Here is a 27,026-nt window from a genome sequence, read left to right on the forward strand (position 1 = left end):
CGTCGGCGCGGAGCCACGACATGAATGAAGCCCACGATCTCTTAATCGCTTACGCAGGAGTCAACCATTCCTCGGCACTGTCTCTCACGCCGTCACTCAAATCATCTATCACCACCTTGTCTTTATTTTTGCATCAACGAAGTAGGACTCGGCGGATGCCGAGCTGGACAACTTTTGTTTGGTTCCAACTGCTGTATTTACATGTTTGTTTTACACCGATGTTTTGATACCACCCTTCCCCGAAAGACGGGTTAGGATCATGTTCGTTTCTTGTGCAGCCTTGGCAAAGGACCTGCATGCCTTTGGGCATCTTCAATTTATTTTTTTGGATAGTAGGGTCGGGGAGTGGGACATCAATGGAGACTATGCTCATCCCACTTCGGACCTACTAGATTATCTGGCTTAGGAAGCATAGTTAGATGCGCAAAAGCGGTCAGTATCAAAATCACGTTCATCTCAATTATAACGTGCCGTGCTGTGGCTCATGTGAGAACGGGGAGAGCTCTCAAGGCGGGAACAATGAGACCCTTTCATAGTGATATGTAGCCTCTGACACTGGGCAGAACACCGCGTAGACGCCTTTGAAGTGTGCATCTAGTGAGTATTGGGGATTAGGGGGCAGGGCTACCCTTGCAGTAGCACTGTTCGACGACTGGGCGAGTGATGGGGAACGCTGCGACTGGGCTTTGGTTTTAGTAGAACGAGACTCCCCCAACCGTTGGCCGACGAAGGAGACAATCGTTTGCCATCTGTTCTCTTACGGAAGCAGCGGGCAGGAACGTTTGTGTCCGGTGCGTGGTGGGCGGGGCGTCATGTTAGCCGATGTTGTCTTGTTTTCTCCAAGCCTGGAGGCTTTGCCATACATGGCAGAGGTGCTACGTCTTCTGTATGAACGACTTATGCTGCTTGAATGCGAGTGCAACCAAGCCACGAGGTGAAAATCACATGGGACGGGCAGGAGAGTTGTCCGCGAACGTAGCATTAGTTCATGTGCCTCCTATCTAGGAAGAGACGGTGCTAGCTATGCGGCGGAGGATTCATCGCAGCCCATTTCTTTAGAAAACCTTGTCGTCTGCCGTGGCAGCGACGGAAACCGTGACCTCAACGCCAAGTAGAGAATCACCAAGCCATACTCAGCGCATCAGGGACGATGCATGTACAAGTCGGAATCTACCAGCCATCGTTGCCGGCGTCTTGGGTGGAAGCACCACCGCCGCCACCCGCACCCCAGGCGTCGCCAGTGTCGGGCTCGTTGTAAGCACCTTTGGAGTCACCGTGAGGGGGACCAAAATCGTTCACGTCCTCTTTGGGGGGGTTGGGGCAGCGGTAGGACTTGTGTCCCATCTCGCCGCAGTTGTTGCACTTGATGCGGGTGACTATTGACGAACACATGTCAGCGAAACGAAATGAAAGCTGGATAGCGGGTGACGTACCATCAACGGGCTTGTCGCAGTCCTTGGAAAGATGACCGTCTGCATCGCAGTTACGGCACTTGATCTTACGAGGCTCAGGGCACTCTCGGGAGATGTGGCCCTCGTTGCCGCAGTTGTGACAAGCGCGGCCACCACCGCCACCACCCTGAGGGCAGTCACGGGAGAAATGGCCCACTGATGATGGTCAGTAGCTGATAATGCGCAAGCAGTGTCAAGGAGGACTTACTCTCGTGGCATTTGTTGCACTCGACATCGTCGCCGGCCTTGCGAGGCTCGGTGCACTCCGAGACCTTGTGGCCAGACTGGCTGCGAAGGGGTCAGTGGTGAGTGATGTACGAGGAGCGCAGGTAGAGCATGAAACCTTACCCGCAGTTCTTGCAAGCGAACTTGTCGACGCGGGGTGTGGGGCCTATATCAGTCAGTCGAGATCAGAAAGCTTGAGCGGAAGTGGGCAAACTGACAATCACGAACGCGATGACCTTCCTCACCGCAGTTGTAGCAGGTGATGGTGATACGGACCTTCTCCATGGCCTCCTGAGGGCAGGATTTGGAAGTGTGGCCAAGCTCGTCGCAGTTGATGCACTTCTGTAGGAGGCGAGAGACAGGCTCACCCGCATCTCCGAGGCGGATCACGTTCTCCTCGGGAGAAGAAGGCCAGGTAGCTTTCTCGCGCTGGCGGTCGGGATGAGCGGAGAAGCGGTACTGGACAGTGTACTTCTTGTCCAAGTTGCCCTGAAGATCCATGTTGGTATGGGTAGGGGCAAGGACACGCTCGGTGGCGATGAGGTAGACACCGATCTCCTGGCCGCGGAAAGCCTTCTCCAGCTCGACATAGGTCATTTCAGGGAAGTGCTTGAGGTACTTATGGATGGCATCCTTGGCCTCGACTCCGTCACGCTCCTGGACAGCCTCGCAAATTTCCTCCCAGGCCTTTTCAGCGTCGACATCGGGGATCAAGCCACGATCGATCTTACGAGGAGCCTTGCATTCGACAGTCTCATGACCTTGAAGAGACACGTCAGCTCACCTATGCTTGCGGCTTGTCGCGGATGAATTGCGACGACTTACCCTCCTCGAGGCAGTTGCGGCAGGCATCGGCAGGCTTCTGGGGGCAGTCCTTGCGAATGTGACCCTCCTCGCCACAGATGCGGCAAGTCATGGCAGGAGCGTCGGGGCAATCACGACGAGAATGACCTTCCTGACCACAGGCGCGGCAGGTACCATCGAAGCCCTTGGGACGCTCGGGACAATCGGCCTTGTTGTGACTAGGTGGCGTGTGTCGGTAAGCCAAACATGTCGATCTTGTGAGTAAGACCTGTGGACTTACCCTGACTGGCCGCAGTTGAAGCAGGCACGGTCATCACCATTGCCGCCCACGCCGTCGCCGCCCTGGGGGTGGTTCCAGGGATCATCGGCGGGGATCTCGTTTGTACCCCAGTCGTCAGCCATTCTGTCGTAGTGTCTAGGAGTGCTAAAGACTTGATGTGAGGTGCTGTCAACAGGGTTGACAGAGGTGTTCTGGACTGGCCCAAAGAGTCAGCGGTGGAATTTGGCAGATCGTATGTAGGACTGGAAGAGAAAGCGGATGAGAAAGTGGAGGGAAGAAATATGGAAACAGAAAGAAGAAACTGGGTTTGCCTTCGAGAGTGTTATATGGTGGAAGGAATCAAAGATTGAGAAAGAAGGTGCGGAAGTATCAGTAATCTGGATGAAAGACGAGGAAAGAGCGGCGGCTGTGAAATAGCAGGTCTAGCTATCGCTGGAGCAGAGAATCCAGGGTAGAAACCCATGACTTACAATATCTTTCTGTTGGCTTGTAGTCTCAGTGATTGCCTCGATTTGTGTTATTTTACACCGCGGTGGAAATCTTGCTCTCGCGCTTCGAGTGTTGAGGCTGCAAATTTGTGGTGGTTGTGGAAGAGAAGAAAGGAAGTTGTAGTCGCCAAACTACCTAGAAGTGGGAATTTTATTTGTACCCACCTAGGTACCTAGGAAGAAGAACCCAGGAAACACTCATGGCGTTGAGATTGTTGGCCTTGTAGCCTGCCGTAAGGCATGCTCAGAGTTGTTGACTACCTACCTGGAGACCTATGGTATCCCAACGATGACTTTGGAGATGCAAGTGGGGCACGGCTTTGACAGATCAGCCGTTACACTGTTCAAAAGGTGTTAAGGAACATCCAAATACCTGCATACCCGGGAAATTTAGCTTAACCTTCCTTCGTTTCTTTGAAAATCATTTGGTTTCTTTGTTGGAGAACACGTGTCCTGCTTGCGATCCTCCAAGACTCAGTTCCCATCTCTCTTGACTCTAAGCTGACACTGACCATATGATGAGATCCCTTAGTCTATGTCTTGGTCAACTGAAAGATGGCCCTCGTCGTTATGTTGTTGGCTTAGGTCAAACACTAGGTAGTTGGCAGTAATGGCAAAGGATAATTGCGACCTGGATACAGTTTCTGGGTCAAGTAGTTAGAACACAAGGTGCCACGGTCAATATCTCAGGCTACTCTCTGCCAACAAGAAATCAGGCACCCTACATTTCCAGAAAAATGTCGTGTTGCCACTGCGGATAGGCTGACGAGGCTCGAATGACAGGAATGCGCAATTTAATCAAGCGATACTTAGTTCGAACGGGCCCTATATATGTCAGGGGTCAAAAAACTATCCTTAGGCTGGATGAGACCCAAAGACGCCTCGATAAGGAGTTTATTCGGGCAGTAAACACAATACCCCTGGTGAGAAACGAGTTGGTGTTGGCTTGATGCTGGGATCACACAAGTATCAAAAGAATGCCCATATGTCGTCGTCTCTTACGTCCAAGAGGCCCTAACAATGGAAGGATCTACCCCATCTTGCCAAAGAAGCCTCCGCAGCACGAAACCCGAAATACCAGCATGCGTACTTACATATTTTCTTCATCGATTACAAGCTTACAAACGCTTTTTGAGTCATGCCTCTAGTTGCCTGGTGAACGCCAATGTGTTTCTAGAAATGTCCTGTACACAAAACAACTCGAATTTAAGCGGCAGTAGTTCTTGATTGATTAGCCTTCGATAGCGCCCTCTTGTCACCTTGATGGGACATGTGTCGTTGGAGAATTAGTCAGCTAGCCACCGGCAATCGGAGCAGCAAGTTTGTGAAACACATGACGACAGGGGGGGCATTGGTGTGAAAGCTGGAGGGGTAATTTTGCATACCTAGAGCACCTGCACACCAGCGTCGGCAAAAGTCCTTGTGTTAAAGTGACATTAGTTAACACTTTCGCTCTTCTTCTGCTCTCAAGGAGTACAGGGCTGTCGTTCGCTCTACCGTGCTAGATGACCTCAAGTGAGGATTTTGCAGCCCAGTTTTGTTGTCATGGTATATCTTCCTACTCTCTGGTGGCGACAATCAGCTCCGGATGGGGGCTTTCCCGCTGGTCGTAGCTCCTTGATCTCAAGCAGCATGAAACCGTGTCAATTGTATCTGTCGTGCGTGTACCGGACCGACACATATTTGGCTAACAACTCGCCGTGAGTCCGAGAGAAGCTGGGTTACATGGGTTCGTTGGCTCGCACCTCGGGTCATGGATCCAGATGGCGGGGTTGATACCGGCTGCCCCGCTTCCATGAGCTTGACCACTGGCCGATTGACGAACGGCCCCTATGACAACTAAAAGACGCAACACAACCAGAGCCTGTAGCTCCAATGGAACTTCCTTTTTGAACACGATCCGATCACCTAAATCGCCACGAGACTATAAGTACCTAGGTAGTCCACCCACCTTTTGCTTGACTAGACAGACAGCCTTCGCATCCCTCCCATATTCTGCTCTCCGGCCTCGCACCACCTCTTGTGCCAACCCCGTAACCGGATTGTCTCGAGAAACCGCCAAACCCAAGACAACATGTCCAAACCCGAAGATCTTCCCCCTATGGAGTACCGCTTCCTGGGCCGTTCCGGTCTTCAGGTTAGCGCCATCAGCCTGGGAGGCTGTGAGTTACCCGACCTTGCAAACGCTATTTGCTTCAGCGACTAACTATTCCTTAGGGTTGACCTATGGAGGCCACATCGACGCCGGTATGATGGGATTTGCGAATGCGATTAACTACTAGAGACTGACATCTATTACAGAGGGCACTTTCGAGTGCATGAAGGCCGCCTACGACTCCGGTGTTAACTTTTTCGACACCGCCGAGGTCTACTCGAGCGGCGAGAGTGAGATTGGTACGAACAGATGAGTTGAGCCCTTGGAATGAGAGCGAAGGCTAACCTCCATGCAGTCATGGGTCAGGCCATCAGAAAGTACGGCTGGAAGCGCAATGACCTTGTTATTTCCACCAAGGTACGAGTACTCTTGAACGGCTGTCGGCCCTGTGATTCGAAGCTAACCTCTGGTGTCCGATGGTAGATTTACTGGGGCGGCGCTTTCGGCGACAATATCGTCAACAATAAAGGCCTGTCCCGTAAACATGTTATCGAGGCCATGGACGCCTGCCTTGAGCGTCTTGACCTTAGTTACGTAGACCTCGTCTACGCTCACCGGTAAGGATTCCCGCCCTCCTCAGACAAGCGTACGAAAACGGCTGACTCTCGACAGTCCTGACCGTCAGACCCCCATGGAGGAAACTGTCCGCGCCTTCAACCACCTTATCAGCACCGGAAAGGCCCTATACTGGGGAACCTCCGAGTGGAGTGCCGACGAGATCGCCCAGGCCTGGCGCTACGCCGACAAGCTGCACCTCATCGGCCCCGTCATGGAGCAGCCCTCGTACAGCATGCTCGACCGCAAGAAGGTTGAGCACGAGTTCTTCCACCTCTACCGCGAGGTCGGCCTCGGCTTGACTGTCTTCTCCCCACTGCGCCAGGGTATTCTCTCCGGAAAATACAAGAACGGCATCCCCGAGGACTCGCGCTTCGGTTCCGAGAAAATTGGTTTCATCAAGGACTACTGGAAGCGTGAGGACGCCAAGAAGCAGTTCCAGGACCTTGTCGACAAGGCCAACAAGATTGAGCCTATTGCCGAGAAGCTTGGCGTCAAGATGGCTACGCTGGCGCTCGCCTGGGTTCTGAAGAACAAGAACGTTAGCTCAGCCATCATTGGCGCGAGTAGCCCTGCGCAGATCTACGAAAACGTGCGTGCCCTCGGCGTGCAAGAAAAGCTTACGCCCGAGGTTATGGCGGAGATCGATGAGGCCCTCGACAACAAGCCTGACGCCATTATCCCCAGATTCTAAGGAGACCGACTACGATGTAAGAGAACACGAATCAAGAATCAACAGGGGTATATGGAGCGGTGAAATAGCAAACATGGAGGCTTAATGATAATACTGTCGAACAACCGATCTGGGTTGGCGTAGACGGCAGTTCAAGTATACACTTGGCCGAGGCGGCGACACACGTGTAGACATAGTTGCAACATGAGTCATTTTCGAATTCCCCAAGTTCAATTTTCTTCCAATTGCCTCGATACGGTAACTTCTCTATCTCATAAGTAGCGTGTTCGGTATCACCTTGATTCCCCCAAACAAGTCCATGGCCCCTGTGGTTTACTCTCGAGTTACTGTCGCGATTTTGGCTCTATAACATTTCCCAGGGTAGAGTTGTACGACTATGCCCGACACACGGCATCATTTTGATACCTAGAGCACGACGAGAGAGACTTCGAACCCCTCAGCATCCGTGAACTGACACCGACGTCCTCTCTCCTCCACCTACAACGCCGAGTCGTACACGCCGGCGATTCAACGGCCTCTACGCCGGAAGCAGCCGATTTAAATCATCAGACAAATGAAACAGAACCAACCCGGCATGGTCGTGGTTCCTCGGCGTTGGACCGCATCTCCAGGCCGTACAAGGAGACGACGAAGATGGCCGTGGCACATTGCGCACTATTGGCAACAAAACTGCAAACGCGCGGCCAGCAAACCACGCAGCGCGCGGAGGCAGCTAGGCCGCATTACTGCCAAGAGTCTCACCCGGGAAGCTCTTGGATTTGTGAACCCCGGTATCTTTAATCTCATGAGCCAAGACCGGCGTATGCTGCAGTTCGTTGTATAGCTCCGTGGCCCCTCCCCTAATCGTAAGCGCGTTCGTAGACCAGCTTCCCCCCAACCCATGTCTCCTTGACCTTCAGGTCCCGAACATCTTCGATGTCCATGTTCTCGAGCGGCTCGTCTAGCACAACCCAGTCTGCAAAGGCGCCCTCCTTGATTACGCCAGCCCGCCCCTCCATGAAGGCACCGAAAGCCGGACCCTTTGTGAACCCCAGCAAGGCCTCGTCCAGGCTCAGGGCCTCCTCCGTATGCCACCCCTCGACGCTGCCGTTCACGCCATACCCCGTGTGGGGGCTCTTCCGTGCGACGGCAGCGTAGATGCCCTGGAATGGATTGGGCGGCTCCACGGGGAAGTCGCTGCCGAGGATGGGGTTGACGTCGAGGAGGGAGCGCATGCGGTAGGCTTCCTTCTTGGTCCGCTCCGGGCCCAGGCGAAGCTCGGCGTACTTCATGTCCGACGTCGCGTGCGTCGGCTGGATGGAGGGGATGATCCCGATGGCGTGGATCCTCCTCTGGTCGTCCTCGTGGATGATTTGCGAATGCTCGATGCGGAAGCGGCGTTTGGCTTGGCACTCGGCGAGGTCTCCGGTTGGGCAAACATCTCGGAGGCCGGCCTCGAGGGCGTCAACGGCGTAGCGGTTGGCCAGGTCGCCGATGGCGTGGATGTTGACCTGGTAGCCGACGGATGCCCAAGACCTGCCGAGTTGCTTCAAGGTCGAGCCGTTGACGAGAAGAGAGCCGGCGGTGTCGGGACGGTCGCTGTATGGCTCGATCATAGCGCTCCCCCAGCTACCAAGGGCGCCATCTGCGATATATCAGCATCACGCAAAGCGCGGTACCCCCCCACCCCCCATTTTTCATTTTCCCTCTTTTGGTTAACTCACCTGCAAAGAGCTTCACGGATTTAACGCTAAACATGTCGTCCTCGCGGAAGACGCGCGCGGCGTCATCGGGGCAGAAGTTGTTGCGCTGGGCGCACTCCAGCATGGCGTAGACACGAACGGTCCAGTCATCCGTGCGCGCCATGTCGGCGTACAGGTCGAGCTGGTCCGGGAAGACGCCAGCGTCGTGGATGCCAACCAGGCCGAACTCGTTGAGCTTCGCCATGGCCGCCGCGACGAAGGCCTTCTTCTTCTCGGGGCCGGGCTGGGGCCACAAGTTGTAGATCAGGTCCATGGCGTTGTCGCAGAAGACACCCATACCCGGCTCGCGGACGATTTCACCGCCCGGGACATCGGGGATGTCTGCGGGCAGGAGATCGAGCACCGCCTGCGAGACCCAGGTGCAGTGCACGTCAATTCGGTCGAGCATGAAGTACTTCCCCTTTAGGAGTTCATCTTCTTCGATATCCGCCTTGTCGAGAGTGAGAAGAACCGCTCAGAGGGGATTCGGCCGGGAGGGTTCACTTACGGCAGTGGGCATCCTGCCATACGTATTCTGGTCCCAACCAATGCCCCGAATCCATTCGTCTTTGGTGCCTGCATCAGCGTGACTATCAACATAGAGCCTGAGACGTCCCTTCACGTCGTCCAGCGAAGATGATCCAAACAAGTCAGCCGAGTAGAGGCTGGCACGTAATTAGTCAAGAATAGTATAGATATTATCGTTATTAATACGTACAACTCGCCGTATTGTGCCAGATGGCCGTGACCATCCCAAATTCCGGGGATGATGTAGCCAGCCTTGGTAGTCAAGCTGGCGTCGTCCCAAGGAAACACGCGGGTGAACCTCCCGCCCGAGACCGTGAAGCACTGGGCCAGAGGCTGGTCCTCGTCGTGCGTCCGGACACCCTGGTAGCAATGCGTCTGAGTGTCAGCGATGTCGCCCGTTAGAGGCTGTTGGAGGCGCACGACCGCTAGAGCGACGACTGCTACGGCGGCCGAGAGGCCGACGCCCCACCTCACGATTGGAGTTGCGGACATGATGCTGGAAATTCTAGTCGGACATAGAGTTGACTAGCGGCATCAGTCGAGTCACAAAGGTCTCGGAATTCAGTGTGGAAGGTCGATATTCTTATCGTCGTTATTCGATAAGAAATCCAATCTTATCAGTGGACGCAGGGGTCCATGGTTTCCGTAGCATCCCTCCACCCTTCTGGATTTGGAACTGCTTCGTCAGGGTCTACAATGACATCTCGTACCCTTTTTGGCTTTGGCAGACTCTGCAATTCGTCATTTAGTTGATGGTTGTCACGAGACAGGATTCGAGCTTTCTGGAGATGGTCCCTGACGGGCTAAAAACCACCATAACATTCTTGGGTTCTTTGAGTGTCCTGTCACGCACCCATGACTAATACAAACATCCTGCTACAACATATAGCTGGAATATATGCTAACAATTAGTAGCACAACTAAAAGATCGGGGGCCCAGGGGCCAAAATCATCAATAGGCGTTAAGCTGTATTAAAATACATCAGCATTCTTTGATTTCATAAGGCACAAGCGGCATTCGCTACCCAGAAAACCTACAACCTTAACGACAACGACGACGCCCAACTGTATCAGCTGCGTTAATAATAACCTTACTGACCTCTCTACCGGTGTCAACCTCATTGACCTTGGTGTCTGCATTAGAGTTAGAGGTTAAATCGAGGGCGTTTATTTATAATGCAGTTTTTCGAGGGGGGCAACTGTCGCACACATCTATAGAAGGATATACCCATAACCAAGCAGGGGTGTATATACATCCTACCACAACGGGCTATCAACAACACACGCGCGCGCGCACACACACACACACACACACACACACACACACAACCCTTAGAGTCACTGGACTCAATCCGTTTTTAACCTCGCCTTTCAAGACGAAGTTAATCTGGAGACCGAATGATCCGACTTGTTGGTGCGGCATGACAAGCTCGTGAACCAGGTCTCAGTGCCAGCTGGAGTTTGCCTAGCCCATCTAGATGCTTGTTTCAGCCAAACGGGGCCATCTTTGTCCACGTCGTATGCAGGATGCAGACAGACTCAGACGCCTCAACCGCTGTAGCTCTGGGCCATGGTTGGGACTGGTCAGCATGACTTGCTACCCGCCTTCCCCCCTTCCGCCCTCAATCAAGGCCTCATTCTTTGACAGATCCTCTCTGGCGTGCTACTACCACAATGCTCAGGTCCTGGAAGCGACTTGAGCGCCTCACCGAAACGTATGCCCGCGATCCCATCCCCGCTGACATGTGGCTGTCTGCACTAGCCTCATCACCCTTCATTTCTTCCACCTTGCTGGTCAACATCCGCGATCTTGAGTCCATGCCCGGTTCTGCTATACGCCCGGGAGTCATCTACCGATGCGGCACCGTTGAGACTGCCACCGAGGACTCTGCCGCGCTTGAACGACTAGCCGCCAATGTCAGGCACATCTTTGAAATATGCTCCTCCGGCGAACGCAAACGCCATCCAGGCCCCGAGGTCGAAGAGTCACGAGCACGTGGTTCGACAGCACTGTTTTCGATGGTTAACCCGTCATGGATGAGGGTTCTCCGGCCGGCGGGGCACTGGTTGTTCGTAAAGAGTACCTCAAAATGCTCGACGTATACCAACCCACCACCCGGGTCATACTCTAGCACGTACATGATAGGCCTGGCTAACACTTTTTATACCAGCACAGGTAAGTAGTGGCATTAAATGGGCCCCTCGTTGCTTCAATCGCGGAGATGGTGAAGGCAGTGCCTTTGACGCCGTACTATCCGGGCGAGACCGCACAGGTGTGGTGGCTGGTTTCCTATAGTCTCTTGCCGAGGCGTCCGCTTCGACTACATGCTCTTACTAGTCCGTACCGAGCCCACAAGGGAAACTTTACTCGGCAGTTCTCGCATCGGCGTCGGCGCCACGTTTGAACACCCGGGTTTCTACAACATGTGCAGCCTGCGGGCGTCGAGCTGGGACGCCTTGGAAAAGCGGCTCATGCGAGTAGCGTTCGGGAACCCGTCTGGGATCGGACCATGACTGACAGTCAACGCTCTCACGGTTGCCGGATGGCCTTATCTAGGTCCCCCGTTTGTTTCTGGCAATCTGTATATAAACCCTTCATTTCGCGTCTGGTCGACCTCGACGAGTTGCCCATTGACGTAACACAAGCGGAGCAAACGTCGTGCCAAAGACAGAGCTATTTTTTGTATGTTTGACCTACTCTCCTCTCCTGAAAGGCGATTCCAGTGTATCCAACCTGTTTTCTCCCTTCATCCTTCTTGGTATGAACGTCTAACCGTCTTCATTCGAATTTCGGGGTTCGACCCGCCACCTCACAAGCTGGATTACGATGCTAACAGGGCATAGCATACGAAGACACTCGGCTCTTGGGAACCATTACGGCAGCTCCCTGCTAGCTACAAGACACCCAGTTGCGACTAGCTTGTTGTCATCACGATGCAACTGTTTGGTTTTGTCCCGCTAGTTACAGCTTTAATCTTGCTCGCGCTGGGAGCCGAAGGGGCCCAAAAGTCACCATACAATGCATGGACGCATCACAGAAACGCAATGGAGTGGTGGATCCTGTGGCCCAAAACTGACGACAGGGGACTGAAACTCATGACGCTCCCCGCATGCATTCGAGACTGCATCACTCCGGAGAACTCCTGGGTCAATATCCGCGGCGCAAATGTGTCGGTACATACCGTCACCCGGCGGGTGTTCTGTGACCCAAGACTCGGTCTTGTCAAGAAGTACTTTGTCAGGCAAATCGGAAGATGTACCTTGGAGAGCTGCAGATTTGAGCACTCACTGTGGCGCCTGAGGAAGCACTACGATGTATGGCTTCAGGGTCTCTGCGTGCCTCCCGGCATCAGACGGCCAAAAAGCGTTTGGAGGTTGGAGACCGATACCGTCCTAAAACCCATGATTGACCCTTCCTTCAACAACACAGACGTCCTTACCGATAATGACGCCGACGGAGATTTCGATTGGGAAGCTTACGATGATTACGGTTGGGACGCCTACAAGTATGTCGACTGGAGTGCCTACGGGGATGTTGGTTGGGATGTCGACGAGGATCACGATTGGGGTGACTATGAGGAGTTCGATCAGGAAGCCATAACCCCCAACAAGACCGCCCTTGGAAGAGAGTGGAGCAACACAGTCTACGCCGGCAAACGTCGCCCAGGAAGGGTTGACGGAAAGAGTTGAGACGGGTAGTGTGACCGAAACCATGTACATGGACAACATCGTCTTCCATGCGTGACGGGGAGAGAAGTAACAAGCCAGCAGAGCACCCTGCGGTATGTAGAACCAAGGCCAAACGACAATGTCATTTCTCCTCAGTAATACCGTATCCTCTGACTTAACTGAAAAACCGCATAGACCATACGCTAGACCCCTTGTAGAAAGCGGTCAATCTATTTCTACACACACCCACCCATGTAACCCTAACCCTTGCCGCCAAACTTGCTGCTTACGTAAATGACTCCCTGTATTTGCCACATCTAGATCCCTGTTTCTGCCACCACGCCAGCCCCTTTTCAGCAGCCCGCGGTCTGTGCGGATTTTCAGTTAAGTCAGAGGATACGGTAGCTCCCTCCATCTGGAAACCCTGCTGACCCTTCCGTGAGATGTGTCCTGAAGGAGTGTGTCGAACCCGTAAAACTGACGTCGGACCTCTGTTCATCGACACCCGTACACAGTAAAAGCGACGCTCATCCCCTACCCCACCCTACCTTTCATACCGTGAACTGCGCGCCGTCTCTCCGATCACACGCGCAAAGAGGAGGATTAAGGATTCATCTGCGGCAGGCAGAACAGGGGTTACAAAAAAAAAAAAAAAAACAGAAACAAAATAAACCCGTTTTGGCGTTACAACATAGCCAACCTGCGAAACCGTTACGCCGATGACATCACATCCACCCCAGCCACACATCATCCTTCTTCTGTGCCACAGCGCTGATTGGCGTAACTCCACTCCACCGATGCAAGCTCGAGGCAAGGGGGTGAGGCTTGAGCCAATGGGGACCCCTTCTTCCACCCGCTATACGTCACCAGCCACAGGGTCCTTCCAAACTTGTTTTGCCTTTCTTCACTGAGCTCGACAGACGAACGATTTGTTTGTCTCGATCGCCGTCCAACTGACACTCACCTTGACCTCATTCACCTCCCGGCGGCGCAAACGTGTCGCTCGCTCACCACACATCCTGCCTGTTTGGTCAACGAGCACTGGTCTGGCCAGCCTTGGCTGCCACACCAGCAGCTCGCAAACGCGCGGTTCCCCCCCTCCCATCCTACGTAACAATGTCTAAATCTTTCGCCCACGCCCATGTCTACCCTCAGCGGGAGGAGGGTCTCTCCTGCTTTGCACACGTCCCGAGATGCGAGGGCACGTCACCGTCTTCCACAGCCAAGGGTCCAGCCCCTCATGTTTCTGCCTCTGTCGCAAAAGACGGCTGAAGGGTCCAAAGATGGACCAAGACACGGGTTCTGGACCCTTTGCGCATCATTCCCACCCTTACACCCGCCCACTGGGACCTGACCCGATGTAGAGAGGATCTGGGTAGTTCGTTCGGAATGTCGTCGCCTGACTCCAGCTCTCCCGCCTCATCGAGAGGCCACCAAGCGTAGACCCCATGGACCCTGACATCATCCCTCTGGACCCTGATCCCGTAGATCACCACCCTTCCCGCTTGCGGGGCTCCTTTGATGATGCCATCCAACACACTTGTACACCACAATCCTACGTATGACCATCAGACCAACATAGATAGAGCTGATCTGACAAGAAAGCATATAAACCGCCTTCCGCTCCCACTTACAACCAGATATCTCTTCTTCATCACAAGCATCAAGCTACCCAAACAACCAAACAAGCAAAAGCACTCTCAAAAAAGAATTACAAAAACCAAATCAACCAACCACCTCTTCTACAACTATCAGAAATCCTTTTTTTATAAAAAAAAACCATCGCCATGCCTCTCCGATCCACCCGCCACACCACCGCCCCCCGCCGCAACGGCCTCTTCTCCCGTCGCCGCGCCGCCCCCGCCACCACCACTACCACCACCACCCGCACCACCCACACCAAGCGCGGTGGCCTCTTCTCCCGCCGCCGCGGCCCCGTCCACACCGCGGCCCCCGTCCACCACCACCGCCGCAAGCCCTCCATGGGCGACAAGATCTCGGGCGCCATGCTCAAGCTCAAGGGCACCCTGACCCGCCGCCCCGGCCAGAAGGCCGCCGGCACCCGCCGCATGCACGGCACCGACGGCCGCGGCTCCCGCCGCTACTAAACCAACCCCCGTTCGCGCACGGGGCCGTGCCGGTTGATGTTTGATACCCCCAACAACCACTACCATCAACCATGGCCCCCTACCCCCCTGAAGGCTTCTCTCGCCTCTTGCGAGACAAGGCCCGTCTGTAGCGAATTTTCGGTTTTTTGAGCAACGCATGATTGATGATGGAGATTTGGGATACCTTGTACTATTATTGTTTCGAGAAAGCGAGCTGGCTTGAAAGATACCACGTCTGTATTACGATATGAAATGCAAACACTTGGCAAACGATCTATATCCGCATGCTGTCAGTACGTGACATGGTGAGTTGTGAAAGTAGGTGGTTGAATTGGGTATTGGTGAATCTACTGTGTGTCTGCTACAGCTGCAAGAAAAGCGACCCTTTGACGTTGAGGAGGGTTGTCTACCAACTCGCCCAAAATCCAGTCCACGCTGATCCCTCATTCGTACCATCCATCAACCAGCAAACCACTTATATGCAACCTTGGCATATGGAAAGGAAAAGAAAAAAAGAAAAAGAAAGCCTCTTCGGGGCGTTGGACCATATAGGACGCCTGTTGCCCGCGCTCGAGGAGTGGCAATATGGATGAGGAGAGAATTCTTTGTGCCGCAAGCCAAACCCAAACGTAACCTTCGGTGCATAAACCGATCCTCAAATATTCGCAGCAACCATATGCCCGTGCCCAGTTGCAGCAGGACTTGTATTAAGGGTAGTGCGTTCGCAAAATCGTCAACCAGGAGACAATGAAAAGGGCGCGGCGTGCTGCGCTACGGCGTTGATGTTGCTTGTATTCTTCTGTCTGGCGTTAGTGCCCCAGATGATATCATGAGTGAGGGTGATCACTTACACAAATTGGTGGCGGAGGCGAACTTCGGACGGCTGGTAGATGTACCGGTTGTCGAATCGCTAAGATACCCAACACAAATGGGTGACGAAGTACGTGCTGAAAACCGGAATGAGAGAATGTTGACCCGAGGATCGTGGTGTACCTAGTCGTCGAAAAAGAGGGCGATATCCATGTCGTCGGCCGTATCCCAGCGAAGTTGCTCTTGCCGGACGTGTTATTATGTCCTCGAAAGCTGTAGAAAAGTAAACAAAGAAATTTGCGAGAAACCCCTGCAATCGCCCAACATGCCGAACGTTGATCCTTATGGACCACAACAGCTGGACGACACTTTCTTTCGTCAACCTTCACGGCCAAGACTAAGATCGACGCGGGCGGTGACCATCAACGGTCACATCCTACTGCAGCTCGTCAAGCTCCATCGCGTCAAAATTGGTCGGCTGGCGCTGAGGTGCGAATCGGGGAGCGAATGGAACTCTGGTGGTTGGCTCGACAGGGCGAGGGATCCGAGATTTCTTGGATGACAAAACCGAGGATTCGCGAGTGTACTGATGCTCTACAACACTGCTGGCCTCTTCCATGATGTCCTTCGCGGCACGGGACTTCATCGGAGCATTCTTGTCCCGCGGCGTCAGCGCGTTGGGTCCGATAAGGCCTGCGAACTTTATCTCCAACGCCTCGCGCTCTTCCAAAGGCGCCTTCTTGATTTGATCAATCGCATAAGCACGAAAGCGAGTCTCCAAATCGTTCAGCTCGTCCTTGCTAGGGGACGGGTGCTTCTTCATGCTCAGGTCTGCCTGGTCGCGAAACAGTCTCATGCCGCCGGCCAGCTTCAGCTTCCGAGGAACAGGCCCACAAGCAACAGTGTTTCCCTCGGTCTCTTTCAAGGCCCCGAGGTGACGCTTGTCTCCCTTGGCGTATCTCTTCGAAGGACTCTCTGGGGAGGCAGCGTTGTGGACAGTACGCGTACGAGGGGTCGAAGCGCAGAGGGGTTTCTCGGACAAGATACCCTCGAGATCAGCATCAAAGTCTTTTTCAGCTGCAAAGGGATTGAGAGCCGGAACAGACGGGATATCGTCAGTCGAGTCGATGCTGATCTTCAAGCGATGCTCAAAGGGAGTGGGGGTACGAATTATCTCGTACGCCTCAGAAAAGGGGTCGTCCGAGGACCCGACGCTTCCATCATTGGGAACAGGCTTACGAACGATGCAGCCCCCAATAATAGTCTGTGACTTCTTCATTTTGCGGTTGCCAAACATGTCGTCGTCTTCGTTCGCGCGGGGATGGGCAGAGCTGGTAGGAGAAGCATCCTCGACTTCTTCCAGATGGTAGTGGGCAGCTGGATTTGGCATGTCGCATGTTGTGAGAGCGATTGGGGCAGATATCTTGCCCCTGATCCTGGACTCTGGGGTCTTCTGCTTGGACTGGAAGATGTCCAGTGCCTGGCGGACCTTTGACATGACCTTCTTGCGACGATTTCGTGAAGGAACTGGGATTGTCGGCGTGATTTCCTGGGATCCACGAGGTTTGAGTACCTCGGTAGCAGCCAGCATCGCTGCGAGCTTGTCGTTCACCAAGTTGGGATTGACAGCATCGGGGTTGGTGGCAGACATCGAGCCAACAGCCTGTTTGGACATTACGCCGAGAGGCGCTGTCGTCGAACCAGTCAAGACAAATCCATGTCTATTACCGGCATCCAGCAGAGTGGTTTTCGATTGAGGAAACGAGCGCTTCGCAAGATGCAGCTCATTGTCAATATTCTTGATTCGCTTGCCTCGTCGCCGACGTGAAGATTTGCGAGGAATGGCTGGTGGAATCTGGTTCGTCTCCGAAGCTTGAGCATACGACTGAGAATGTGTATTGTTTCCTCCCGATGGAGAATCGATTGCGAGGTTGTGCGAGGATGTGCCCATCTTCGCCTTGTGTCCCGAAGAATGGGATGGAAACGCCATCGGTTCGGAAGCGCAAAGGAGGACTGAAGGATGACTTCGAAGACCGTTCGGGTGGCTGAATATAGTGCTCTCTAAGAGCTCACTGGCCAAGCGGTCAACATTTTGGTCTTGGTTGCCTGTCAAGGCAGCGCCGCTCTCGAAAGGGCCCGGCTCGCTGGTGTTTGCAGGCAACGAGGGTGTCACCGGCTCTATGGATATCGTTAGCTGGCATCTTCCGACGTTTCAATTTTCCCCACGTTCATACCTTTGACTTCGGTCATTTGCTCCTTCTTGATACCTCTATCGCGACGGCGAGGCGCCAAATTGGCGAGGGTACTCATGGACTTCTTCTTCATGATGCATGAGCAGCGACTGTCAGGGGTAAGGACTGGACTGGACGATAAATGATCCGGAAACGAGACTGAACGAAGACAGGAAAGGGAATGAAGAGAAGACGATACTCCTTGGAATCCGAAGGAGTGCAAAACGCGACGAGTCGGCAGTGGCGTCGGTATATTTGACTCCACCAGATCTAAGATCGCAAGCTTGCCAGACTATGCTGCGGAAACAGCCAATAAATGGATTCCAAGACGGAGTTACCTGCTGAGTGCAGAACGCCTTGCAATGGGGCCGAAGAGTGATGGATTGGTGTCAGCTCTTGCCAATGCCGGCAATAAGCTGACGAGGTCAAGTCTCACGATGTTGGTGACCAGTTTGCAATTGCGTGGGGGCGTCGACGCGTGGTGGGCTTGAAGAAGGGCAGAAAAGCAAGGAAACAAGCGAGCGAGACCGACCAGATCTCATCTGAGCGGGCCTTTCCTTGGGCAAGTTCGGTCTTTCCTCTGATCAACACCAGACCTGCCGTCGTGGCTTCCTGTTCCCATGCCCCAAGCCCACCGTTTCGCCCAGTGTTTGGTCAGCCCTCGAGGGGGACAGTCATCCCGGCTCATCTTACTCACTGGAAGCTTCCGGACTCGAATCTTCAGCTTGCGGCTTGAGAAGCTGCCAAGCCACACTCAACATCGGTTAACAGTGGGAAGGCTTCATGGCTTTGTCTCAGGTGAGCCAGTGTGACCATCGGTAGGCGTAGAACGGTATTGGCACCTTCTGGCGCAAAACTGCGTGAAGCATGATGACGGCGTTTGCTTCTGCATGGACAAACGTCTTTGGCACATGATAACAGGTGCCTAGGAGGTGAATTCTGTGCTACATTAGGCTGGTGTTTAAATTGGAGGCGCTAGAGATCGTAGCTTCGGAAAGTAGGTTATCTCGAGACAGCAAAACGCCATGGCTGATAGCCGGTGAAGAAAACAAGGTTATCAGAATTAATCCGAATCATCAGCAATGCCCCTCGGCCCGGAAACACGTGAGCGGCAGGAAAGTGATGACCGAAGGTTGGGCATCGGATTTTGGCGTCCTACACGTGTTCAGGAATGAGAACATAGCGAGCGCCTTAGAACCGACGTAAGAAAAAGCGGTACGGCCACATGAGCAATCTGATGGGATTGGGCATCTTGCTGCAAAAGCAGATCAAGCAATACTACTGAGGCGTCTTCTTGGTTTAGAATACACAATGGGCACGTCACGTCACAGGAGAACAAGGACAATAAAAGCGTCGCGACGTCTTGTATGTCTAGAGAACATGTCAGAGTTGAAAAGTTTGGAAGAAAAAAAAAAACCACAAGCTGTTCCAGTCTCCGACTCCTCGGAGTCACCGGAGTGCACCATGGCCGGCGACGGGGGGCTTACGGCACCCGTTCCAACCGGTAAACGTTATGTAGGGGCGGAAAGAACCGGAAGGCCAACGGAGAGGCCCCGGGCTTGCGGCAACTCGCGGACTCCCTCGGATCATTTCGGAATTGAGACTTTGTGCCAGCTGTGTCCATGAGCAGCCGGCTGGCCAGGAAAGCTGGAAGTTCCGACAAACAATGAATCAAACAAGGGTCGACAGATAATGCCAGAGAGAAAAAGAACGGTATTCATGACTGCAAAGGGAATGGAAATGATGGGGAATTGATGACTTGCCGAGGCTCAATGTGCATCTCGATGGATCTGAGTCAACCCTGGTTGGACAATGGGAATGCTGCTGACCGACTGCCATACATAGCCCGCAAGATACCTACCTACCGTACCTAGGTAATAGATAAGCACGATAAGGTCCTAGGTGTCGGTTTCGCCGTCGGGGAGGACTTTAAAGCGGAGAGTCCGCCACGAGGGTGGCCAATTGCAAAAGATCGGACTATGATTGGCCTCCGAATTCCATTGCGCTATCCCATTTGTTGATTTTCAGCACGCCTTAGCGGGCGGTCCCCACGCTTACCTCCGTCTGCTGCCGACTTCACCCAATGTGAGAAGGGAAAGGTGGTTTGTTTCAAATTCCGTCAACCGCAGGCTACGCGAACCTTTTGCCTCCCCCCTCTTCAGCCGCTCTCTCTCCGCCATCATCTTTTTTTCCAACTTCACCGCCCCTCAATCCTCCAATTGCCCGAACACCTTCGCCATCGCCATCGCCGACCTTTCCTCCTTTCCGAATTGCATTTCCAACGGGAATCGTCGGTCGCAATAGTATAATACCCACTCGACACATTCTTTTCCAAGCCCCCCATTCCGACTCGCTTCCCGACGACGATTCGCCACTCGACGGCCCCTCATCAACTCCTGACCTTCGAGCGATTGAACTTTCATATTGTCGGATTTCATCATGTCCTTTTCCAGTCTTGTTCAGGACCTCACTTTGAGGGATTCCGGCGTCCCGCGCCGACCCCGCGGTGATCAATCAGTCTCCACCATGGACGACGGCCGGTCACAAATCTCACGCGCCATGTCCTACGCTAGCACTGCTGCGACCAGCGTCAGCATCTCGGGAGACATCTCGAGCCAGCTGCACGGTGGCTACTTCCATCCCCTTGCCCGCTCATGGCAAGCGGAGAGGCAATTGACCAAGGTCAGTTTGATTCCTTTGCGGGAAAATGTTGTTGTTGTTGGACAAACACTGACTTCCCCCTCCAGTCCATGCTCATCTACCCTCTCTTCATTTCGGACCAAGACGATGAGGAGGCCCTGATTCCCTCTTTGCCCGGCCAATACCGCCGAGGCATCAACAAAACAATGGCTTACGTGGAGACGCTTGTGCGCAAGGGCCTGCGCTCCGTGATGCTCTTCGGCGTGCCCGTGCGTCCGGGAGTCAAGGACGCTCTCGGCACGGCCGCCGACGACCCCGAGGGGCCCGTCATCAGGAGCATTCGTGCGATACGCCAGCGGTTCCCGCAGCTCTTCATCTGCGCCGACGTTTGTTTGTGCGAGTACACGTCACACGGCCACTGCGGCATCCTCCGCGACGACGGCAGCTTGAACAACCAGCTGTCGGTTGATCGCATCTCGGACGTTGCCATTGCCTACGCCCTAGCCGGCGCTCACTGCGTCGCGCCGTCCGACATGAACGACGGTCGCATCCGTGCAATCAAGCTGAAGTTGATTGAGGAGGGTATCGCGCACAAGACGGTGCTGATGTCGTACTCGGCCAAGTTCTCGGGCTGCTTGTACGGGCCGTTTCGCGACGCGGCAGGCTCTGCCCCGTCATTCGGAGACCGCAAGTGCTACCAGCTGCCCCCGGGCGGCCGCGGCCTGGCGCGTCGCGCAATCGTGCGCGACATTGGCGAGGGTGCGGACATCATTATGGTCAAGCCTGCCAGCCAGTACCTCGATATCATCAGCGACGCGAAGGAGCTCGGCAAGGACATGCCCGTCGCTGCCTACCAAGTCAGCGGCGAGTTCGCCATGATCCACGCGGCGGCCAAGTCGGGAGTGTTCGACCTGAAGCAGATGGCGTTCGAGTCGACCGAGGGCATCCTCCGGGCGGGCGCGACAATTGTCATCAGCTACTTCACCCCCGACTTCCTCGACTGGCTCTCAACCTAGACGACGTATGGCATGACGAAATGAAAAGACAACGTGTTTTGGGCGTTTAGCTTTCTTGAAAACGTGGATGAACTACACGTGGTTCGCATGGTGCTGGGAACGGGTACGGCAGGCGTTGGTTTCGCGCATTTTTACAGATATACACTTTCTTGATGGTATAGTGTCGTGTAGAGGATACCAAAAAAGAAAACTAATGGTACGGGCGGTTAGTTTGGCAGACTTGGGAGTTCATTTTCGACTACAAACTTGGCAGTGCTCGTGTTTGTGTGTCAGCTCGATGGTCCGTCCTCGTGGAATCGAAGCCCTGAAAAAAACAGCAACGTGTAATCGTTATATACTACCTACCTATGTAACGCGATGATGAACGGCAATGACTCGAGAAGAGGCATCTGTGCGACGTTAGATCCAGCGGCGGTGAAGGGTCAGACAAGCTCATGATGGTCTGCTAGGAAACCATGTTGCAGGAAGTAGAGGCCGAAGGGCCAGCGAAGTTCATGGCGCTTCCCTGGAGCGAGTGGTATGACTCGGCTTTCGGATGGGATGTTGATCAACAGTTCTCCTGGTTTTGGGTTGGGGCCGAAGATAGATATTACTGGCCCAAGCAGAGCCAAAGCTTGCCAGGTCTCACGGGAAACCCCCGACCAGAGGAGGGAACAAGGACGAGGGCGGCGGCAGGGATGGCAGGGCGCTGCCACTAGGAAACTCTCCTGCCCACCTACCGTACGCACTCGTGAGATTCGTCGACCACTAGTGAGTCGGCTAGCTGTATATAGCTAGCGCCTTACTGATAGCAGCTAGTGGGATTCCATGGCGCTAATCTTGCTATAGAAGGCGGTCAGACTATCTACCCTTCGTTGCCAACTAGCCAGCCTGCTTTTAGTACGTACACAGCCGTTGCGTGAGAAAATAGGTATATACAGATCCCTGTTTCTGCCAGCACACTATACCTCTTACAGTGGCCGCGATACCTATTGCCGTTAGCCGGCTCACTAGTGGTCGACGAATCTCACGAGTGCGTACGGTACCTACCTATCTACGGTACCTATCTACCGGTAGGCATGTCCACGAGAAGTCTATGAGTTGGGAGGAACGAGCAATAAGGGGATGGATCGGGAGAGGAGGCTCGCTAAGGTTGGGAAGATGGAAGGTTTGGAAAGATGAGGAAGGCAAGCTGGCAAGCAGGGATGGGCAGGCTTGGCGATTAGTTGCCAAGCACTCGACGTGACGGATTCTCCAATCTGGAACATAGCTAAGGGGTTTTGGCCTGTCCCAGGAAACATGCCGCCCCTGCACGCCTAGCAGGGCCCCGCCGCTAGCTGGGGGGGGGGGTCCCTGCGCACCGAGCGTCTCGAGCAGCAGCCACCCCAGTTTGCCAAGTGCGGCAGCCGGGCCCGCGCGGCGATCTCAACATTCAAAACCCCTGCCTGCACGGCACCTCGACGTCGCAGCCAGAGAAAGGAGACGGGGAAAAGCTGCTGCGCCGCAAATCCCCAAGCACTGAGGACCGCTGTCAGCCGTTGATAGTGTGTATTGGCAGAGTGCGAGAGACAAGAAAAGTGGACAACCCCCCGCCCGACGCTCCATTCTTCTCCAGCAAAACACTTGGAAGAACCCCAGCTCGGATTACGACTGCTTCATGGTCAAGAGCGGCGCTTTCTCCTTCTCCGAGTACCTTGAAGAACAGATAGCCCAGATAACTCATGCGCCGAGACCTGTTTGTCGGTTAAGTTGCCGTGTCTCTCTGGGTTAACGGTGAGGGATTGGCAGTGGCATTCTCGGCGGCATGAGACCTCGAACGAGCTCTTTCCCTCCTCGCGTCCTCCCCCAAGCAACTTGAGACCCTTTACGATTTATCCCCTTAGCCTGTTATGCCCCCACCCACATCCAAACTCCCCATTCGCCCATTCGCCCATTCGCCCATTACCACCCATCGCCCATCGCCCATCGCCCATCGCCATCGATCTTGTCTCCATATGCGCTAAGTAAACCTCCTCTCCCCTGCATTGCAGTGCCGGCGGAGGGCTGAGGACCAGGGGGCGGGTGGAAGGAAAAGAAAGGTCATAGGCGCGGCGGACTCGTAGCCCGCCTTTCTGTACTGGACCTCGTTTTCCCATTCAGGAGGGCTTGAGGGTCGCGGTGGGGAATGGGGGATCGGCTTCATTGGCATGAGTCGATGATGATTGATTTTGCCAGCGCCGTCCAGAGAGACCTGAGCACGAGCAAGGTGCGTATCTACCGGACCCCTGCGTGGCTGGCATATCTCAAACAGCGATCAATGTCCATGTCTGGTTATATTACCAACTCCCATGGGAAATTTGATTTGCAGAGTCCATTTCAGAGTCGGTCATTTTGTGTACGCCAAGTGCACACAGTCCGTCGCGCCTAAGCCCGCTTAGTTGTGTCCGGTCCCATCTCCTATCTCATCTATTGTGAAACTACCTCTCCGTTCCGCTCTTCTCAAAGCCGCCGGCCCGACTAAAACATCTAATGTTTCCTCGGGCAATTGATCTGTTGAGGCGTGCGCCCTGAAGTTTCGCCGTCCAGACTCGACTCGACCCGCGGTCGCTACTTGTTATTCTCACCTTCCTCCCCCCCTGGCCTCGTGCATCACACGTTCACTTCTTCGGTTGTCCTCCGACCTGCTCCCCATCGTTTCATCTCTTCTCTCTGCCACCACACACTCATTGGACTATCAGAAGGGCCGTGCATAGTCATAACCGACGGCGGTAGTTGGGACACACGCCACAAGTCAGACATCGAGATACTCTGCCGGGCAACAGCTCGATCGTCAAGACTCGTGCACAGCCAGAACGCCCCTTTCGTGTTTCTGGCTCATGACATATGCGCCTCGGTTACTTTTCATTTCGTTTAGCTTCTTTTTTTTTTTTTTTTGTCGTTCTTTCTTTGCTTTCCGCTCGCACCTTGTGTCTTTTACCTGTGGGGGGGGGGCTCATAATCTCCGCTCGGGTTTTTCTTTTGGCTTTGTGTCAAATATTAGACAGGCGGGAGCGAACAAACAGACTTTCCGACCATACGCTCTGAATTGACGACCACGGCAGCTATATATCCAGCTTTTGGACACAGCATTACGCAAAACCCCGAATTTCATATCGAGGACAGATATATTCGGAGAGGGTCTCGCTGCATTTTGTACTCGGCGCAGGTGTGCGCTGCAACGCTGTATCTGCTTTTCGTGGTGCATCCCTCACCTCATCTCACCCATCCCCGTCATAGCTGCTGGACTTACACCATTCCTCGCTGCTACCCTGAAACAGGCGGGATCCATAAATCCACACCACTGACGCCGACCCTGACGCTTTCGCTCTCCTCTCACTCTCACTCTCAACTATTTCCTTCTCTGCTTTGGGGTATCTGCTGATACTTTGAGATCCTGCTTTCTCCAAGCCCCACTACCTGCATAACTGCCTCTATACCACATACATACCTAGGTATCTCTTACGCTCCTTCCGACCACAAATCTCAGCCGCAAGGCCCTTTTGTTTTGCTGTTTTGCCTGTTTGCATTCTCCACATTCTTTTCCTTGCGCGGCCCACGCTCCTGCTTCAGCGCGGAGACCCCGGTTCCTACGTTCAGGGTTCTGCTTTGAGCCCACATCAAGGTTCAGGTCCAGGTCACGGCCTCGTTAACGAGACGAGGCAAGAAACACCCATCCCGCAACCCAGCACATCCTTCCTCCTCACGGATAGGACCTATTTCCTTTTCTTCCAAATTACATTTACTTTCCCTTGCCGTACCTCCTTTCCTACCCTCCATTCCCCCCTCTCCCTTGCAGATCCGGATCGTCTGAACAATAAGGGCCTCCGAATCGAAACCACCACTTCCCTCCTCCACGCCTCCCCTTTCTTTTTCACCCGACTCTCTTTGGCCATTGTCTCGTCATAAGCCCTACGTGCTAGAAACCTGGGCTTTTCGGCCACGAGAGTCCGCTTATACCCACCGCTTCAACAGACACACACACACACACACGTAGACACATACGACACATACCGGACTCCATTGCAGGACAATGAACGGACACGCTACTTCCAAGGTGTCCCTGTCACACGAAGAGGGCATGAGTCTCCTAGACGAGAAGACATTATCCGACGTTGAGAGCGAGAGCGGTAGGGTCGACCTCGAATCCCGCTTCGCGATACCACGATGGTCCTCTGTTGCACGGGGTGTCGTGGGCTATGCCCGGGCCGTACCATGGCGTGTTACGGTAATTCGCGGCCTCATCTTTCTACTTCCTAGCTTCGTCCAGAGCCGATTCTCAAGAGAACGAGGTCGAGTCGAGAAGCTGTTCCCGACTTCCCACCTCGACGGTATGCGTGGAGTGGCCGCACTCTTCGTTTTCTTTTGTCACTACTTTTACCAGGCCTTCATAATCGCTGAGGGCTGGGGTTCGTCGGGAAAGAACTACAACGTTCTCAAGATGCCGTTCCTCCGACTCTTTTATCAAGGTCCACCTGCGGTGTGCCTGTTTTTCGTCATTTCCGGTTACGCCTTGTCCATGAAACCTATCAAGCTTTTGCGCGCTCGAAACTTTGACGAGTTCTCTGCCACGACGACGTCGTTGATCTTCCGAAGATTGATCAGACTCTACTTGCCAACTGCCATCTCGACCTTTGGTATCATGATGCTGCTGCAACTGGGTGTTTACGAGTGGACCAGAGACTTCGCCATCGACAAGACCTATCACAAAAATGTTATGGAGCCTCACCCGAAGCCTCTGGACACCTTCTCAGAGCAGCTGACGGACTGGGCGTGGAGCATGTTCAACTTCGTCCACGTATTTGGCTGGGAGAGGTTTGGCGGAAGCACATGTAAGTTGCCGTACTGGGTGCCTTTGCAGCCGCAAACTAACATTGACCAGCGTACGACGTGCACCTATGGACCATCCCAGTCGAATTCCGCTGTTCGATGTACTTGTTCATCACGCTCATCGGCCTGGCTCGCGTTCGGACCGGGCTCCGCTTCCTCTTCCTCTGGGGCATCATTGCATTCACCTACCGCAACAACCGTTGGGAGCTGCTGCTCTTCTACTTCGGCATGATGCTTGCAGAATACGACCAGATCATGGGCAACAACACCCCCGTCGGCGGCTCCATTCTCCCCGCCCACGAGGCCCGGCCGAACAAGAACCGCTCCAAGGGCTTCTGCTGGGCGATGCTTAGCATTCTATCCATTTACTTCATGTGCCAGCCGGACATCAACTACGAAATTACCCCCGGCTGGGTCTGGCTTGGCTCGCTCATTCCCAAGTGGTGGGATGAGGAAGGCTACCGATTCTGGCAATCCATCGGGGCTGTCTTGTTCGTCCTTTGCGTCGGCCACTCGCCGAGATGGAAGAGCTTCTTCAACCTGGCTCCGATCCAGTACCTCGGAAAGATTAGCTACGCACTCTACCTCATGCACGGCCCGGTGATGCACACCGTCGGCTACATGATTGAGAAGCGGGCTTACGCCGTGACGGGAATCGAAGGATGGTGGTACAACACGGGCTTCGTGCTGGGATCCTTCGGGTGCATTCCCGCTGTGATCTGGGCGGCCGACGTCTTCTGGAGACTCTTCGACATTCCGACGGTGCGATTCGCAAAGTGGCTGGAGACAAAGTGCTCCATCAAACAACAATAGCGGGCTGAAGCGAT

General features: G+C 54.1%; 9 protein-coding genes across 9 annotated transcripts; 6 read left to right on the forward strand and 3 right to left on the reverse strand.

Moving 5' to 3' along the window:
* Positions 1-1,395: 1,395 nt before the first annotated feature.
* On the reverse strand, positions 1,396-3,037 carry LY79DRAFT_238644 (uncharacterized protein). Its single transcript, XM_060551724.1, has 5 exons — positions 2,761-3,037; positions 2,502-2,698; positions 1,800-2,437; positions 1,660-1,739; positions 1,396-1,607 (listed from the first exon to the last, which is right to left on the reverse strand). Exons 1-3 carry the CDS (start codon positions 2,880-2,882, stop codon positions 1,848-1,850), a joined length of 909 nt encoding a protein of 302 aa, XP_060413238.1. The 5' UTR covers positions 2,883-3,037; the 3' UTR covers positions 1,396-1,607; positions 1,660-1,739; positions 1,800-1,847.
* Positions 3,038-5,322: 2,285 nt separating this feature from the next.
* Positions 5,323-6,652, forward strand: LY79DRAFT_590980 (voltage-dependent potassium channel beta subunit; the record flags this gene model as incomplete). The annotated part of the gene is made up of 6 exons (XM_060561218.1): positions 5,323-5,410; positions 5,466-5,495; positions 5,550-5,642; positions 5,699-5,760; positions 5,827-5,960; positions 6,016-6,652. 6 exons carry the CDS (start codon positions 5,323-5,325, stop codon positions 6,650-6,652), a joined length of 1,044 nt encoding a protein of 347 aa, XP_060413239.1.
* Positions 6,653-7,491: 839 nt separating this feature from the next.
* LY79DRAFT_670504 (amidohydrolase) lies at positions 7,492-9,393 on the reverse strand (the record flags this gene model as incomplete). The annotated part of the gene is made up of 4 exons (XM_060563787.1): positions 7,492-8,276; positions 8,356-8,824; positions 8,882-9,038; positions 9,092-9,393. 4 exons carry the CDS (start codon positions 9,391-9,393, stop codon positions 7,492-7,494), a joined length of 1,713 nt encoding a protein of 570 aa, XP_060413240.1.
* A 1,251-nt stretch (positions 9,394-10,644) lies between these two features.
* On the forward strand, positions 10,645-11,415 carry LY79DRAFT_590982 (uncharacterized protein; the record flags this gene model as incomplete). The annotated part of the gene is made up of 4 exons (XM_060561219.1): positions 10,645-10,715; positions 10,871-10,923; positions 11,073-11,077; positions 11,251-11,415. The coding sequence occupies 4 exons, from the start codon at positions 10,645-10,647 to the stop codon at positions 11,413-11,415; spliced, it is 294 nt and encodes a 97-aa protein (XP_060413241.1).
* A 180-nt stretch (positions 11,416-11,595) lies between these two features.
* Positions 11,596-12,734, forward strand: LY79DRAFT_556735 (uncharacterized protein). The gene has a single exon (XM_060558041.1). The coding sequence runs from the start codon at positions 11,836-11,838 to the stop codon at positions 12,589-12,591; it is 756 nt and encodes a 251-aa protein (XP_060413242.1). The 5' UTR covers positions 11,596-11,835; the 3' UTR covers positions 12,592-12,734.
* Positions 12,735-14,357: 1,623 nt separating this feature from the next.
* Positions 14,358-14,678, forward strand: LY79DRAFT_517461 (uncharacterized protein; the record flags this gene model as incomplete). Its single annotated transcript, XM_060554940.1, has 1 exon — positions 14,358-14,678. The coding sequence occupies one exon, from the start codon at positions 14,358-14,360 to the stop codon at positions 14,676-14,678; it is 321 nt and encodes a 106-aa protein (XP_060413243.1).
* A 1,246-nt stretch (positions 14,679-15,924) lies between these two features.
* On the reverse strand, positions 15,925-17,813 carry LY79DRAFT_517259 (uncharacterized protein; the record flags this gene model as incomplete). The annotated part of the gene is made up of 2 exons (XM_060554907.1): positions 15,925-17,666; positions 17,723-17,813. The coding sequence occupies 2 exons, from the start codon at positions 17,811-17,813 to the stop codon at positions 15,925-15,927; spliced, it is 1,833 nt and encodes a 610-aa protein (XP_060413244.1).
* Positions 17,814-20,466: 2,653 nt separating this feature from the next.
* On the forward strand, positions 20,467-21,836 carry LY79DRAFT_556742 (putative porphobilinogen synthase; the record flags this gene model as incomplete). The annotated part of the gene is made up of 2 exons (XM_060558042.1): positions 20,467-21,565; positions 21,721-21,836. One exon carries the CDS (start codon positions 20,470-20,472, stop codon positions 21,373-21,375), a length of 906 nt encoding a protein of 301 aa, XP_060413245.1. The 3' UTR covers positions 21,376-21,565; positions 21,721-21,836.
* A 3,566-nt stretch (positions 21,837-25,402) lies between these two features.
* On the forward strand, positions 25,403-27,012 carry LY79DRAFT_517465 (acyltransferase; the record flags this gene model as incomplete). The annotated part of the gene is made up of 2 exons (XM_060554941.1): positions 25,403-26,201; positions 26,252-27,012. 2 exons carry the CDS (start codon positions 25,403-25,405, stop codon positions 27,010-27,012), a joined length of 1,560 nt encoding a protein of 519 aa, XP_060413246.1.
* Positions 27,013-27,026: the final 14 nt, after the last annotated feature.

The sequence above is a fragment of the Colletotrichum navitas genome, assembly GCF_030913465.1.
Source record: "Colletotrichum navitas strain CBS 125086 chromosome Unknown LY79scaffold_37, whole genome shotgun sequence".
Taxonomy (NCBI): Eukaryota; Fungi; Ascomycota; class Sordariomycetes; order Glomerellales; family Glomerellaceae; genus Colletotrichum; species Colletotrichum navitas.

Excerpts from the sequence above, each read along its gene's own strand:
- LY79DRAFT_238644 (XM_060551724.1), bottom strand. The coding sequence starts at position 2,882 with ATGGCTGACGACTGGGGTACAAACGAGATCCCCGCCGATGATCCCTGG. Across the intron at positions 2,699-2,760 it reads TTCAACTGCGGCCAGTCAGG|TCACAACAAGGCCGATTGTC; the intron begins GTAAGTCCACAG and ends CACGCCACCTAG. Across the intron at positions 2,438-2,501 it reads CCGCAACTGCCTCGAGGAGG|GTCATGAGACTGTCGAATGC; the intron begins GTAAGTCGTCGC and ends TGTCTCTTCAAG.
- LY79DRAFT_556735 (XM_060558041.1), top strand. The coding sequence starts at position 11,836 with ATGCAACTGTTTGGTTTTGTCCCGCTAGTTACAGCTTTAATCTTGCTC.